This window comes from Belonocnema kinseyi, chromosome 4 (genome assembly GCF_010883055.1).
Source record: "Belonocnema kinseyi isolate 2016_QV_RU_SX_M_011 chromosome 4, B_treatae_v1, whole genome shotgun sequence".
Taxonomy (NCBI): Eukaryota; Metazoa; Arthropoda; class Insecta; order Hymenoptera; family Cynipidae; genus Belonocnema; species Belonocnema kinseyi.
The window spans coordinates 81,498,937-81,515,619 of NC_046660.1; the positions used below are offsets into that span (position 1 = coordinate 81,498,937).

A 16,683-nucleotide genomic window follows, 5' to 3' on the forward strand; every position below is an offset into this window, starting at 1 on the left:
CAAAATGTTTCACAGGATTTCATTAGATTTTTGCTGGATTACTAGGAATTTCACAAGATCCCCGATTGAAAACAATTTTGCAATAACGTATATTTCTAAAACTTAAATTGTTTGTTAAAACTTGTGCTTTTTTGTGAAAAAATGTACAAAATTAAAAAAAAAAACAATTACTTACAAATAGGTAATTTTTTCTTGTATTTTCTTACAAAAAAGTTTTTTTTCATAAGCAATACTTTTAGTATTCGCATGAATGTTTCGACTTAAACTTATTTGGCAATTTTTGAGGGATATGTAATATATAAGTTTCGACAAGAAACTACAATTATTTAAAGAAAATATTATACTTTCACTCAGCACTTTTGGTATAACAATAAATCAGATCAAGCAGAAAATTCAGTTATGCAACATTTTTCACTTTAAAATTTCACCTATGTATCCATGTTTATCACGCGTAATTTCAATGAGAAATATTTCTTACTTTTCAAAATAATGTTATGTTAACTAATATTCGCCACTGTTGCATTAATAATTAAAGAAATCGATTTTAATAAATTATACTCATTCCCCACTATCGTGCTATCGCATCGAGCGCCGGCATTTCAATCCAGTCTCCCTGAATAGTGCCACGAAAAATACTCCCCTACCAGTCCACGTCCGGCACTTTTCAGAGAGGGGACTGTATCTTTAAAATGATACCCAACATATTAAAAATTCAAGATAAAGCCGGCAACATTCAGCACAAATTGTAATTATTGTTTGCAATAACCATAATTCCAAGAGAATATTTAGAAAGATTTGAAAAAAATTTTCATTAATACTTAACAAAATTGAACAATTATTCATTTGAAAAAAAAATCAATTAAGTTTAAGATATATTCAGAAGTTTTTAAAATAATTTAAAAATTGAAACGATTTCAAAACATTTAAAACAAAATTTAGATTTTTATCGATTTTCATCACAAAATTTGGAAGCTTTTTAAGTAGTTTGAAAGGTTTAAGAAAAAAAATAAAAATTTTTTTTCAAAATTCCTAGAAAAACTAAAAATTAGATTTCTTATTAGATTCCTGGAGAATCTTTACATGATTTTTAAAAATAAATTGTTAAGAGAATATTTTAAAACAAATTTTGATGTATAAATTAATTTTTTTAGCTTAATATTGCCTTAAATGATATCATTTTGAAATTTTTTTAATTTTTCGATTCATTCTTCAATTTATAGCATTGAAAATGATAAAGTGGATTTATATGTTTTAAATCTTTGAACTGTACAATGTATAAAATTTTTTAATTTTTTACTTCTTTTTGAATTGAAAAGTTTTTAAATCTTTGATTTTATACGCGTAAATTATATTATGTTTAATTATATTATAAGCAAAATAATCAATTCTGCATTTAGCACATAATGCTTCAATATTTTTATTATATGACGCAATTTTGAGATTTATATAAGAAATTTATTTTTAAACACTGGTATCCATGGAAACAGTTAAACGCTAGCTTTATTTATACAGATCTAGTTTAGAGGAACGTAAAGTCTCTCAGTCGAAACCACAAACTCCACCCAAGTGTAAGCTTTTTTGTATTTGTACAATTTTATTTTGGTGCCATAATTGTAAACGCGCATGGTCAAACGCAAGTGTAATAATACAGTATTTTCGAATTCAAATGATTATCTTACACAACTTTTTGTACTTTTAGTTTTAAGTAAAATCGTTTGGGAAACATCTTCGTCGTCAACGACGCTCAGCGACAAGAATAGACAGGCACAGGTAAAGTTGAACTACAATGGAAAATGCGGAAGTCTTTTTCATAAATATATATATATATATTTTTAAAAACAAATGTAATAGATTTAAAAGAAAGAATGCAAAAAATTATTAAGAGCTTCTAAATACTTATATCCTTATATAAATGAAAATATTTACAACATATTTATTGGAAAATGTGTTTTAAAATCGAATATCCCTTAAAATTATGTAGGTGGTTAATTAAAAAATTAAAATTAATATATTTAGAATTCCAAATTGATTCAATTTTCAAGATTTATAATTCAAAGGTACGTAATTTTCAATAATTTACAGTTAAGACATCTGAAGATTCATTTATTCGGAAAATTTATAGTTTAAAACGATGTAATTTCAAGAATCTGTTTGAATATGTAGTCCAGTTTTAAAAACTAACAATGCATTATTGCCTGTTTTCATAGGTTTTAAACTGAAGATCAATATTGAATTCGTATAATAGAAAATGGTACAGTTTTGAATGTAAAAAATCACCAAATTTTAGATACAAATTCAATAGGTTTAGGAGATATTCAGAAATTTGAAAAAAAATTTAATAATGATAAACTTGAGAGATTTTTTAGAGATTCTCGGCAAAATGTATATTTTTAGAAATTAGATTTTAAAAACTCTTGAAGCTTTTTAAGAGATTTTAAAGTTTTCAAGAGAATATAAAATTTTTCTTAAGGTTCATAGGAAACTTTTAAATGATTTTTTACATGAATTCTAAAAGAAAATTAAAAAAGATTATAATCTTAAATTACATTATTATTACATTTAGATTAAATTTAAATTATTTCCTAAAATTTTGAAAAAGAATGTAAATGTATTTAAAAGATTATTCAGAAATTCTTTTTTTCAAAACATTTCAAATGATTTCCACTGAAAAGTTTTAAGCGAATAAAATTTTGTTTAATTGATTGGAAAATTTGAACTATTTTTTTGGTTTAAAAAATTAAGTTTTAAAGAATGATTTTGATAAATTTTAAGAAAATTTCATGTCAGTTTAAAAGATATTTAGGAATTCAGGAGGTTTTGAACAGCTTAAAAATATTTAAAAACTCGGAAGATTTTCGAAAAGTTATCAAATATTTTTACATTTCTTAAAAAATTAAGAGACTTCAATATCATTTAAACTGACTCGAATTTTTTTTGATAGTTTGTAAAATCCTGTACAAAATTAGTCTTCAAATTTTTCTACAATTTTTTTCAAAATAACTGAAATGACTAAAAATCTTTTGGATTTTTCTCAAGAATCTTAGGAAAATTATATTTATATAACTTTAAAACCCAACTGATTAACTTGTTGCCTTGTTATTAGATCTCAGAATATAATTTTAGTTTGAATTTAGGAATTCAGAAAAATGGTTAACAAATAAATAGTTTCAATTGTTGAGATATATACTCGGTTTTAAAATCGAAGACTAATTTTAGTTGAAAATTATTTTTCCTTTTTATAATATTTTGAAAAATAAATCAATTTGATATATAAATAAATAAAACAGTAATTTGTTGCACATAATAAATTTGTATTACAAATCAATTATTAATTATATTAAAAAATTTAATTTAATAGAATACAGGATTATAGTAACATTTTTATCGCGAACTATCTCTGTGCCTCATTCGGTTTCCGCATTTTAACAGGAGTTTATTTAACCCTGAACCGTGGACGCGATTGCGCACTTTCATCAATCGTTTAATTTCCTGCGGCGGCTGCTGCCAATGGTGAATCGATTCATTCGAAATAAATTTCATCCGAAACAGGCGCGTTTCTTTCCCTGAAGAAATTCTCTAATATTATTTTATGTGTTTGCATGAGTGCGTCGTCGATACATCTCTGTACTGTGAGTATAAAATTATCTCCAAATACATAACTGAAGATTGTAACGTTTATAAATGAAAATAAATGTTTAGTTTTTATTTTTCCGTGTAATTTCAAAAGTGCGTGGGTGGGTAAAACTTAGTGGGCTGTCAGCGATTATTGGGATGAAACTAATTTTTGTTTTATCTGGCACCAGGTACAAATAATTACTAAAAGAAAAAAAATAGTTTCATTTATAAAAGTTGCAAACTTCAGTCACACCTCCAAACGCGTAATTAATCTCAATATATTTTAAACCTTTCCCTGTGTGTTATTAAAATACAATTCTTTTTAATTTATGACAATTTACATTTCTTATCCAAACTTAGATCAAGTAGACCTTAACTCGATCTGTACATACAACTCATTTTATCAATTATTATCATTTTAACAAATCATTCCTAAACTAATCTGATCTTCAAACTTGAATCTATTTTCATTCATTTATCTCTGTTTTTTTTTTGGTCTTGTTATTTTCCCATTCTACTATGTAATATAAAATAAACTTCGTTATCTTCATTTATATTTGTCTCCCAATGGGAATTTCGATATAATTTTTTACAGGTATAGCATCAGTTTAATTTTTCTCTTATTTTGTTCTGCATGTTCAGATGATGAAATGATACATTTTTCTCACGATTTTGAATATTTATAAGAGAGTTTATCAGAAAAAACATAGGGTAATTTTTTTTCTTCAGAAAAAATCCTGTGTGGCTAGACTTTCGAAATCTAGTAACATTTAGTATTATAAATAATCAAACAAAGATCACAAAAAAAAGTGTGTTTAGGCCAGAAATTCAATTCTGTTTTAAATTAAATGTTCAACTTTTCAGATGAACAAGTGAAAAATGCAATTTTCTTGACATTAAAGGTAGTCTATTGATCAAATAAAGGGTTTCAGGTTAAAGTGTCATGAACAAAAACTTTTGTTTCTGAAAATGAAAAATCTTTTTTTCACTTTCATTTTTTCTCTGGAATCCGCATTTAGAAAAGTGGGGAATGTCATTTTATTGACATTTAAGTAGTGTATTGACAAAAAAAAGGGTTTTGGGCAAAAGTTTTATGAACAAAAAAGGTTGTTTATGAAAAAGTAAAATTTTTGTCGTGTTCTTTTTTCGCTCAATCTCTCAGTTCAGCTAGATAAGTAAAAAATTCCATTATCTTAATATTTAAGGGATGTACTGTTCGAAAGGAGGGCTCGAGCCAACATAGCTTTTATTAAAAAATATTACTTGTAAAAAATTTAATATTTTTATTATGTTTTATGTTCTTTCATCAGAGTTATAAATCCATTAAAATCTGTTGAAATCCATTATAAGTTTTTAAATCTCCCAAAATCTTTAAAATAATTTGATTTCCTGTAAGTCTTAATCTTCTTTCCTTGAATTTTGTAAAATTCTTTGAATATTTTTGGAATCTTTGAAAATCCCACCAAATTCGTTAAAATCCTTTTAAATTTTTGATATCGTTTAAAATTCTATACAATCATTGGATAGAAAACGATAATAGGATAATCGAGAATTGGAATAAATAATACATAAAGATTAGAGAAAATAATTTAAAAAGTAGGGATACGTCAAAAATATGTTCTCTTGATATCTTTAAAATCGTTCACAATTTGAAATCCGTGAAAACATTTCGAAAACTCTTGAAATTCCTTGATACCCTTTGAAATATTTATAATCTATTACAGATTTTGCAATCCACTAAAATTGATAAAATCCCCTAAAATCCTTTAAATAATTTGAGGCCCTATACATTTTAACCTTCTCTTCTTTGAATCTTTGAAAATCCTGCCAAATTCTTCAACATACTTTAAAAAATTTTGTATCTCTTAAAAATCTATGCAATTTTCAAAACAATTAAATTCTATGAAATTCTTCGAATTGTTTCATATTCTTTTGAATTGTTAAAATCCGTAAAAATCCCTAGAAATGAAATTTACTTTATTCGCTCAAGTAGCAATCAATTAAAAACTCTTTATTATAAATTGAATTAAACTTATTCATTAAAGTTCTCGAGACCAAATGAATTGATAAAACTTCGATTACTTTAGTGTTGTATCTGAGTCAATTTAATCAATTTTCAAATTCTCAACCTGCAGGATTTTTCTGAAGACAAAAAAATTACCTCGTGCTTATTCTTTTGAAGCTAAAAAATATTTAGCGAACCTAGAACTTTAAACGTGTTTTGGGCATTGAACAAAATTTTATATCAGAAAAATACGTGGTCTTTATTTGCTGAACTGTACAAATATCTTAGGGAAAAAATATCTCATTTTAAATTGGCACTCTATACTATAAAATCTAAAAGTAGCGTATTCAGAATGTTACGTACAGCAGGTATAATATTATGCAATAGAAAGACGACGTTTTGATTTGTATCTGTTTTTATTACAAGGACGTGGAAATTGTGATGTAGGCTAGAGCTCATATTCTCCCAAGTATCCAATAACTCGTACATTTTGACTGCAAAAATATTAAAATTCCAACAATTGCATAGGTTTGCAATAGATTCTCGCAAAATATCGCATGAGGTTTTCAAAAATTCCATGGATTATAGGAAATTAATTATGTAAAATCATTAAATAGAAAACAATGATAGGGTAATCAGCAATGGAATACACAATACATACAGATTAAAGGAATTATTGTAAAAAGTGAAGAAACAGCAAAAATCTGTGAATTTTTTTCTTATTTTCAAAAACGCTTAAAATTTAATTTAAATCCATGGAAACATTTCGGAAACTCTTGAAATCCCTTCATAACCTTGGAAATATTTATAAATCCATTACAATCTTTTGAAATCCATTAAAATGGATAAATTCGCCAAAATCTTTAAAATAATTTGAGGTCCTGTAAATCTTGATCGTCTCTCCTTTAAATATTTGAAAATCCTGCTAAATTCGTTAACACAATACAATTTTTTTTTATATCTCTTAAAATTCTATGCAATCTTCAAAAAAATTAAATTCTTTAAAATCCTTTGAAATTCCTTAAATTTTTTCACATACTTTTAAAATATTTAAATCTGTAGAAATTGCTTGAATATAAATTGAATTAAACTTGTTTATTAAAGTCCTCTAGAAAAAACCGTTTGGATCCTGAAAAATCTATGAAATTCCTTAAAATCCTGAAAATTTAATGAAAAGCGTAAATCTTGTGAAATTTCTTGAAACACCTTAAAATTCCTTGGAATCTTTGGAATCGTCAGGAATCTCTTTAAATGTAATTTCGTTTTATATTTTTCTGTAGTTTACTATAGAACTCCATTAAAATATTTGAAATCCATAAAAATCGTATAAAATTAATTGAAATGGTTCAAAATTCTTTGACATTCATGGAAATATTTTTTAATCTCTTGGAACCAATAAAATCTTTTTACAAGTTGAAATGTTCAGAAATCCCATAAAATCATTTTAAAACCCTTTAAATCAGTGAATGTCCTTCGAAATTGGCTGAAATCCTTTTTATCGCCCCTTAAAATCTCCTTATATGTTTGGAAATCTTTCAAAGTCCGTGAAATTGTTATTAAATCAGAATATATCGGTTAAAATTCATGGAAATTCTCTGGTATTGACATTAAACTTATTCATTGAATTTCTCTGAAAAAAGATTTTAATCCCAATAAATCTTTAAAGTCCTTTAATATTAGAGAATTCCTTGGAGTACCTTAAAATCCCCGAAATCCTTAACATCGCTAATAATAGCATTAAATTAAATTAAGTATTTTCCAAAGTTTGCAAGAAATATCTTGAAATTTTTGGAACTCCTACAAAATTCTTTGCAATCTCTTGGAATTTCTTTAATCTCTTGAAATCCTTGAGAATTTCTTAAAATCTTCGGAAATGCTTGGAAATTTTCAAACACTTCTAAACTCTCTCGAAATGTTTCGAAATTCTTTGAAATACGTATAAATATGTCTTAAAAATACATGAAATGTTTTTAAATTAGTTGAAGTATTTGTAAACCCCTTAAAATTCGTGAAAGTCCCTACAAAGTTCTTAAAATCCTTTGGAATCTCTTAAAACCTACGGATATGTTTGGAAATTTTTAAAATAAAATTGTAATCTGAATGAAATATGAAGAAATTGCTTAAGATTTATATAAATTCTATGGAATTCCTTGAAATTTCTTAAAATTTAACGAAATTTGATGTTGATAAATAAATTATCCGTTTGTAGTTTTTCATTTTTATAAAATTAATTGACGTCGAATCTAAATAAACATAAAATTCCAGTCTGGCAGTCTGACACGTACATTTTTTCACGAACTACTTGAATGTTTAGATGAATTATGAAAAAATTAACGTAAAAATTTTCTTTCAAAAGTTGTATCTTAGGAACGAATTGACATAATTTTATTTCCTTTGCGACCGCTCGTAGTCCAATCCACATTTTTTTAATCCCTTGAAGAAACTTAAATTTTTTTTTAAATTAGTAAAATATTTTAGATTTTTTTAAAACAAAAAGTGAATTTTCACAAAAAATTTACCTGAAATCACAAAAAAAGTTTCGTTTGTTACAAGTTTCGAAATTTTCAGATACAATGTATCAAAGCATTCCGTAATTGTAACAAAAAATCACGAAATTTGCAAATAAATTTTCCTAAAATTATCTTAAATTTATGAACCTAGTAACTAGAAATATAATTACCGAAACAGAAAATCTGCGAGAAATAAAAATTCCCGGAATTTTTAATTTAAAAACAAAACTACGAAAAATGTTTTTTAAGGCACTTGAAATGTTCCGAAATTAGTACATTCCTGAAACTTTGCAACTTTGGTAACTATAAATTTCTGGAATTTACTAATTTCCTGAATTTATTGATTGCGTGAAGTGGAAATTTCGAGTTTCCAAGTTTCTCGGTAATTTGAAAATTCTATATTTTTCTAATTTCATTAACTTTTACTTTCGGAATATTTCAATTAGTCTGAATTACTCTGAAATTACATTTTCAGTATTTTTATTTTTTAGCAAAACCATGTCAACCTATTCAATTTTAGCCTCTTTGAGACATAAAACTGTAAAAATTCAAAAATAGAATTGATATTTAAAAATTATTGTAAACCATAAAAAAATGTATAGGAGGTTATAGTTTAGTGATAACGAATGTCACAAGATATCATCCTCATAGGAATCGTCCATATATTACGTAAGACATTTTTCTTTTGTTTATATCGCTGTGTCCTTTTCAACTTGATAAAAATATTATCTTCGTCTTTATTCAAACAACAGAAAAACGTCTTACGTAATATATGGACAATCCCATATTACTGTGCAAATCTAAAAAAAATCGAAGGTGGCCCTTTTTGAGAAGTCACTTTTTCGTTTTTTTTTTTTTATGTACACAATTCAATCGTTTAAAAAAAATGCATGTTTCTTTAAAGGATTTGAAATAGTGTAGATTACATTACAAGCTACTTTAAAGAAATTTTAATTATGTAAAAGTTTTCCGAAGATATAACCTTTTAAATTACACTTTTGTTATTTTTTATATGAAATCAGTTTATTGATAAAAAAAAGTCTATACCAAATTTATACTGATGGAAGAATAGTTGCTAAGGATTTACTTAAAGACTTAATTGCTTAATTCCAGGTTATAATCAGGAAACGGAAGCTAGAAACAGATTGCATATCCGAACCTTGGTGGGTGCCAGTCATACTTGCAAACGATATAAAAGACTTCAAGGACATTAAAAAAGTTAAAATGAAGACTCTTTGGGTAATTGGTGGTCCAGGCTGCGGGAAAGGAACCCAATGCGATAAAATTATTGAAACATACGGATTTATTCATATCAGCAGTGGAGACCTTCTGCGAGAAGAAGTTGCCAGTGGAAGTCCCAGAGGCGCTTCTCTTCAGGAATTAATGTCCAAGGGTCTCTTTGTTCCGACTGTAAATACTAAAAAATTATACTATATATAATAATATTCAAATTCTGTTTCCACTAGAATTTTTGCGATTGAATAAAAATTCGTTGGTTTGAATTGGAATATCAAATTCTAATCGTGTTATATCGATATAAAAATAATTTTTATATGTCTTTAGGATCATTTCAAACTAGATGCAGTGTTGAGGAAGTTAATTAAAAAAAGGAACTATAGTAACTTGTTACATTTTCAGTATACAGTTAAAATAACTTAAAGTTGTACGTCCCTTTTTTATGTACGAAAATATAGATAATATATGTGACAAACGTAAAAAAGTATAATAATTTCCAAAAAATGAATCAACGCTGTCATTTACTGTTCATAAGAAGAGAATTTTCAATTGCAAATCTATAAAATTTAATAAATTCCAATTTTAAATTTTCAAAATTCAACTACATGTTGCAAAAAGAACTTTACGAATTGCATAATTTTCTGTTATACACATTAAATAGTTAAGAGTCGTAAATTGCAAATATTCCAAATTGAAGAATTTTCAATTGCAAGTCATTAAAATTGAAGAATTTTCCGTTGTAAATCTTCAAAGTTGAACTATAAAAAAATTCAAAATTACATACCATTTAAATATAAATCTTGAAAATTGGTGACTTTACAATTCTATATTTTCAAAATTGAAGAGTTTTTCATTTAGAAAATTTGCAATTAAAAACTTCGCCAATTTTAACATCTATAATTTAAAAATTTGTAATTTTGATACTTAACATTGAAAATTTCTTCAGTTTGGTAGATTTAGAATTAAAAACTGAACTATTGATCTTCAAAATCATCCAAATTTAAAAGTTTATATTTATGCATCTTGAAAATTGAAGAGTTTTTAATTGTCACTCTTTAAATTTGTAGAATTTTGAATTGTAAATCTTTAAAATTGAAGATTTTTTATTTTGATAATTTACAATTAAAAATTATGCAAGCTTTATTTTTTACAATTGAAAATTCTGCAATTTTCGTGTTTTGCATGTGAAATTTCTTCAAGTTGGAAGATTTTGAATATTTGCAACCTTGACTTTTGATCTGGAAACTTACCAAAATTTAAGAATATTTATTATTAAAATTGAAGAGTTTTCTATTGTAAATCATCGAAACTTCTTTAATTTGGATGTTTTAGAATTAAAAACTTGATTTTTGATCATCAAATCATTTAAATTTAAAAACTTTTCTTCATACATCTTCACAATTGAAGACATTTAATTGTGAAAATTGAAAATTATGCAAATTTTAAGTTTGACCATTAAGAATGCTGTATTTTTTTACTTTACATTCAATTTTCTTCAATTCTGGAAGGTTTAAAATAATTGCAAACTTGACTTTTGATCTTCATAATCATCCAATTTTAATTATAAATCTTTAAAATTGAAGTTTTCAGCTTTGAACATTTTAAATTAAAAATTATTCAATTTTGTCATTCAAAATGCTAATTTTGATGATTCACATTTGAAATTTCTTTAATTTGCAAAATTTAGAATTGAAGACTTGACTTTTGGTCATCAAAATCATGAAAATTTAATCTTTTTTATTATTTATACTTCTTGAAAATTGAAGAAATCTTAGAAAATCTCTTGAAATCTATATACATCAAATATCTAGACATTATAATCATCCATATTTGAGAATTTTTATTTATAGATCATTGAAATTGAAGAGTTTTTATTTTTTAAAATTTAAAACTATGAAAGTTTTATGTTATTCAATTAACAATGCTGTACTTTGTATGTGTAACATTACAAAATTCTTTAATTTGCAAGATTTAGAATTTAAAACTCAACTATTAATTCATGATTTTAAACTATAAATAAATAAAAGTAAACAAGTTAGCGAATATACAGTTGGTAACATCTCCAAAATGGACGATTGTTAAAAATTAATATGCCTGAATTCCAGAACGTCTTTTAATTAAGAACATCCTATTCCGATATAAAATCCCCAAAAATTTGGATTATTAATTATATTTTATATTACTTTAAATTAAAGGATATATTTTAATCTGAGATATTTGTCAAATTCAGGACTTTAAACATTCTTATTTGGAGTATTTAAACCAAACGGCAAATTATTTTGTTTCAGGAAATTGTGCTGGAACTCATTAAGGAAAGAATGAACAAAGCAAAGGCAGAAAATCCATCAGCAAGGGGATTTCTGATTGACGGATATCCTCGAGAAAAGGAACAAGGAATCCAGTTTGAAAAAGACGTAGGCTTTAAATAATATTGTACTTAGATTTGAATTAGAGTTTTTAGATTTTAGAATTTTGTTTCATCAGAATGGCCACAAAACATAATTTTCAAAATTCTTTTATTATTCCCTGACCAATTTTTTATTTCTCGCCCAAAATGTTCTCAAAACAAAGGAAATGGGACGATTTTTAACGAAAATAGGACGATAAATTCTTTTAAATAAAATTAATGTTGATACAAAAAAGTTTCAAGTACCTAAGATTTCTATTCAAGATGTATTTCATTGTTAACAAAATAGTGCAATTTTGAAACATGTATCATCGTTAAATATTCACAGCAACAAATTTAAAAACTTAACTTTCAAGAAAACAGTTCAACTCTCGACCAAAAACATGAATTTATAACGAAATAAGTGAATTTTCAACCCAGAAGATTAATTTGAAAGACATAGTTAAATTTTCTACTAAGGCGGAGATTGTTCAACAAAGAACATAATTTTCTATTCAAAAAGACAAATTTTTAACAACATACATGAATGTTCAACTTGTAAAGAATACATTTTTAACCCCAAATGCAATAGTTGAATTTTTAGGAAAAAAAATTTCTATTGTAAAAAAAATGAATTTTCAACAAAATAGTTAAGTTTTCAAGTTAAAAAGTGAAATTATTTAGGAAAACCGTTTACTTTTAAACCCAAAAAATGTATTTTCGAACAAAAAAGTAAATTTCCTAACAAATAGTTGAATTTTCGACACAAATGTATAGCTTTCCTACACAACCGTCACATTTTCTACCAAAGTAGTTGAGTTTAATAACAAAGAGATACATAATCAACAAAACAGTTGATTTTTAATAACAGATGCACTTTAAAAAAATTATATGGTTAAATTTTTAACCAAAAAGATGTATTTTTCAAGAAAGATTAATTTTCAATCCAAAAAGATCAACTTTCAACAAAATGCATAAATCAAACTAATATTTGTATTTTAAACTTATAAAGATTCTTTAAAGAATTGAATTTTTAACTATCAATAAAGTTTGAAATTTAAACAAAAAAAAAATGAATTTTTAATAAAATAGTTAAATTTTCAACCAAAGAGATGGATATTTAAGTAAAATGACAAATCTTCAAAACAAAAGGAATTTTCGTGAAAAAATGAATGAACTTTTAACCAAAAATAGTTTAAATATCTTGTTGGTTTCTATTATTTCAATTAGCGTTTGAGCGAAAAATTGGGATTTTCTTGAAAACATGGGAAAAAGAGGAATTCATTTTAAAAGGGAGGAATAGGGGAATACGGGAAAGAGTGTTAAGTCTGCATTTTCAATTTAGAATCTTTTATAAATGGAATAAAGCAAATTAAATTTTTTCATTTATTATTATTGACAGTTACTTAAAGTACTTCTTACAGAAACCCCCTAAATTTGGCAATTCTTTAAAAATCATTGACTTTTCCATGACTTTCCGGGAAAGACAAAATTCCCTGATTTTTCTCTGACCTGCATTTTCAAAATTTTAAATGATTAAATCATTTTTTAAATTAATTTTGTACATTAATCAATTCTAACAAACAATACTTTTATTTGTCTCAGGTATGTCCAGTTGACCTTATTCTCTTTTTTGATGTGACAAACGAAACCTTATTAAAAAGATTATTAGGACGTGCAGCAGCTGCAGCCACCCAAAGGGCAGACGATAATGCAGAAACCATAAAAAAGAGGATCGAAATCTTCAACGAAAAGAATGGAGCAATTGTCGAACATTTCAAAGATAAAGTTGTCCGAGTAAGTTTTGTTTTTCTAAAAAAATATTGATTATTGCCTTTCATATTTCACAAAAAAGACTCAATAAATTACGTTACCGATTTTGGTTTATTTCTGACTCTCCCACCCCCTGAAATTAATGTAGCCGTTGATAATATCATTAAAAAATAATTTAAACCCGTGTGGAAAAATGGAAGTGGCCCCTGTCAGGATCCACATGGATTGCTCTCATGCCTTGTAGAATGCATGAGGGCAATCCAGACGTGGTTCCTTATGGAAACGTCATGCTAATCCATAGGGGCCCAACAAGAGCTTCCCTCGTGGATCCCTCATGGTTGCCACCATGAAAGCCCTCTTGGTTTTTTTTTGTTGCCAGTGCTGGCACCTGTACTGGCATATCTCTGGGATGATAACACTATTTTGTACTGGGCTGTCAGTGTTGGGCCAGCACTGGATATCGTTACTAGCACAGTACTATTTCAATAGGAAATTCATCATGGGCGGCAGTACTGCGCCAGTGCTAACTAGTACCGCACTGCTATACTCTAACCATATGAAAAAAGTTATTTAAAAAATAAATATCAATTGATTGCGAGTATTTTGTCTGCATATATTAACAGTCCTGTTTACAGTGAATACATATATTACATTTTAAAACATTATATTACAAATAAAATTTCTAACGCTACGGGGTATCGAACCTTCATAATCCATTCCTAAAGCTATTGCCTAGCACTCGGGAGTTGAAAATCCATAAAAAATCCATCCTCATAAGCTACAGTTCAGAAAAGTTAAAGTACCAAATTTTAAGCTCTCTTTTTATAATTATTTATTATTGTACGACGTTTTGTAAATGTAAAATACACGATAGAAATGCATTATTTGTTAGTCTGAACTCATGAAACCTTAAAATTTGTGGTGTTGAAAAAATATTCACCCTTTGGACTATGAAATTTGAATCGTTGATCCGTGAGGGCAACCGAGCTGGAGCCTCTGCGGGGGCCCCTATGGAACATCCATATTGTGAGAGTTCGATTTTTCAAAAAGTGTCATCCAATTTTTGACAAAAATGCATTGTTTGTAAGTCTGAACTCATGTAACCTTAAAATTTCTGGTGTTGAAAAAATATTCACTGTTTGGACTTTAAAATTTAAATCGTTGATCCGTGAGAGCAACCGAGCTGGGCCCTCGACGGGGACCCTCGTAGAATTTCCACGCGTGGAACATCCATGCGGACCCCCGCCGGGGGTGCTCATCCTAAAAGGTCTCAGCGGGGCTTTTTCCACACGGGAAGTATTAAAATATTAAAATATAGATAACATATTGAATTCGATATGAAACAACCATATGGTTGAATTTTTAAAACATAAAACTTGAATTATTTCTAAGCTAATTGAATTTTCAACAAAAATGTTCATTTTATACCAAGAAATATAACTTCTTTACCATAAAAAATGAGTTTTCAACAAAACAGATGAACTCTTTACCAGATTGTTGAATTTTAAAGTAAAAAAGGTAAAAAATTAATTTTCAACACAAAAAAACACAAAATTTCAACCAGTTAAAATTAAACAAAAAGAGAGTAGTTAAATTTTTAACTAATGAGGCATGTCTTGAAAAAAAATTAATTTACAACAAAGTAGTTCAATTTTCAACCAAGTAGTTGCATAGTCAACAAAAAAGATGAACTTTTAATCAAATAGTTGAATTTGCAATCAAAAGATGAATTTTGTCACTAAAAAGATTAAATTTTTGCCAAAAAAGATGAATTTTCAACCAAATTGTCGTGCTTTGAAAGTAAAAAGACCAATTTGTCTACAGAAGAGTTAATTTTCAATAAAGTAGTTTAATCCTGAACTAAAACAGATTACTTTTCAATCAAGCAGTTGCATTTGTACCAGATAATTCAATTCCAAGCAGATAAGATCAGTTTTCAACCAAAAATAGAAAATTTACTTTTTCAGTTAAAAAAATTAACTCTAAACCAAATAAATATAAATTGTATCAAAATGATAGTTGAATTTTCTACAAAAAATGAATTCTTAACGAAAAATTTAATAGTTGATACTTAAACCATGAAAGATTTTAATTTAAATAAAAAAACATTTGAATTCATAAAAAACTATAGATGATTTTTCAGTTAAAATTATGAATCTTAAAAAAAAATAATTTGCCACAAGAGGGATCAACATTCAAGTAAATAGTTGAATTCTCAACCAAAACCATGTTTTTTTAACCAATAAAAGTAATAGTCTACAAAGAAAGATCAATTTTCAAAAAATACATGCGTTTTCAAAGAAATATTTGAATTTTGAACTTATTTTCAACTAAAAAAGATAACTTTGCAACTAAAAATGAAGTAGATCAATTTTCAGTTATTAAAATTATTTTCCGAAGAAAAAAACGAATTTTCAACGAAATATAGTTAAATTCTTAACTGCATAGATGAACCTTCAAGGAAAAATGAATTTTTAACAAAGCAGTTAACTTTCAACCAAGTAGTTACATGTTTTACCAAAGATATAAATTTTCAACAAAATAATGTAATTTGCAAACAAATAGTAGATTTTTTTACTAAACAAGATGAATTACGAATAAAAATATATTAATTGACTCTCGTATCGGGTTCTATTAATTCAGTTTTTAGCGAAAAAAACGGTCAAATGGAGAAAATGGTGAACTCTCTTGATAGCAATGGAAAAAGTTGAATTTTCTAAAAAAGGGGAAAAGAGTGTGAAGTCTTAAATTCGAAAGTTATTTATAAAATTCTTCGGTTATTATTGAACTGTCCGTTGCTGGATCAGTTTTCACAAAATTCGCAAACTATGTTAAAATTTATCAGCATGAAATTTATGAAATATTATCTAAGTTCGTAATGTTACTTCCTCTGCCCTCTCCTCCTTAAATTTGTAACTTAGTTTGTGTACAGCCTTTTATAGAATAAATCATTTCCTGTTTTGTTTTTATTTTAGATTAATGCTGAAGGAGCAGTGGAAGACGTATTTGCTCAAGTGACGAATGCTTTGGACTTCCTTTTAGCCGCTTAAACTTTTACTACTTACAATTTTAGAACAAATTGAACTTTTTAAACGTTCGCACTTTTCGTTGATTAGGGACCATCCATAAATTACGTAACACTTCATGGGGGGGGGGGG

At 26.6% G+C, this 16,683-nt stretch overlaps 1 protein-coding gene across 4 annotated transcripts in view; it reads left to right on the forward strand.

The window, feature by feature from the left end:
* Positions 1–16,677, forward strand: part of LOC117170691 (adenylate kinase isoenzyme 1) — an 18,926-nt gene extending 2,249 nt beyond the window's left edge. The window contains exons 1-6 of one of the 4 annotated variants that reach the window (XM_033357665.1): positions 1,512–1,568; positions 1,700–1,770; positions 9,244–9,540; positions 11,655–11,780; positions 13,358–13,549; positions 16,501–16,677. In XM_033357665.1, the coding sequence (XP_033213556.1) occupies positions 9,355–9,540; positions 11,655–11,780; positions 13,358–13,549; positions 16,501–16,575 (579 nt within the window). In that variant the 5' untranslated portion in view covers positions 1,512–1,568; positions 1,700–1,770; positions 9,244–9,354 and the 3' untranslated portion in view covers positions 16,576–16,677. Of the gene's footprint in view, positions 1–1,511; positions 1,771–3,453; positions 3,630–9,243; positions 9,541–11,654; positions 11,781–13,357; positions 13,550–16,500 lie in introns of those variants that run through there. The other 3 variants (XM_033357662.1, XM_033357663.1, XM_033357664.1) reach the window with 3 other exon arrangements.
* The last annotated feature ends 6 nt before the right edge of the window (positions 16,678–16,683 follow it).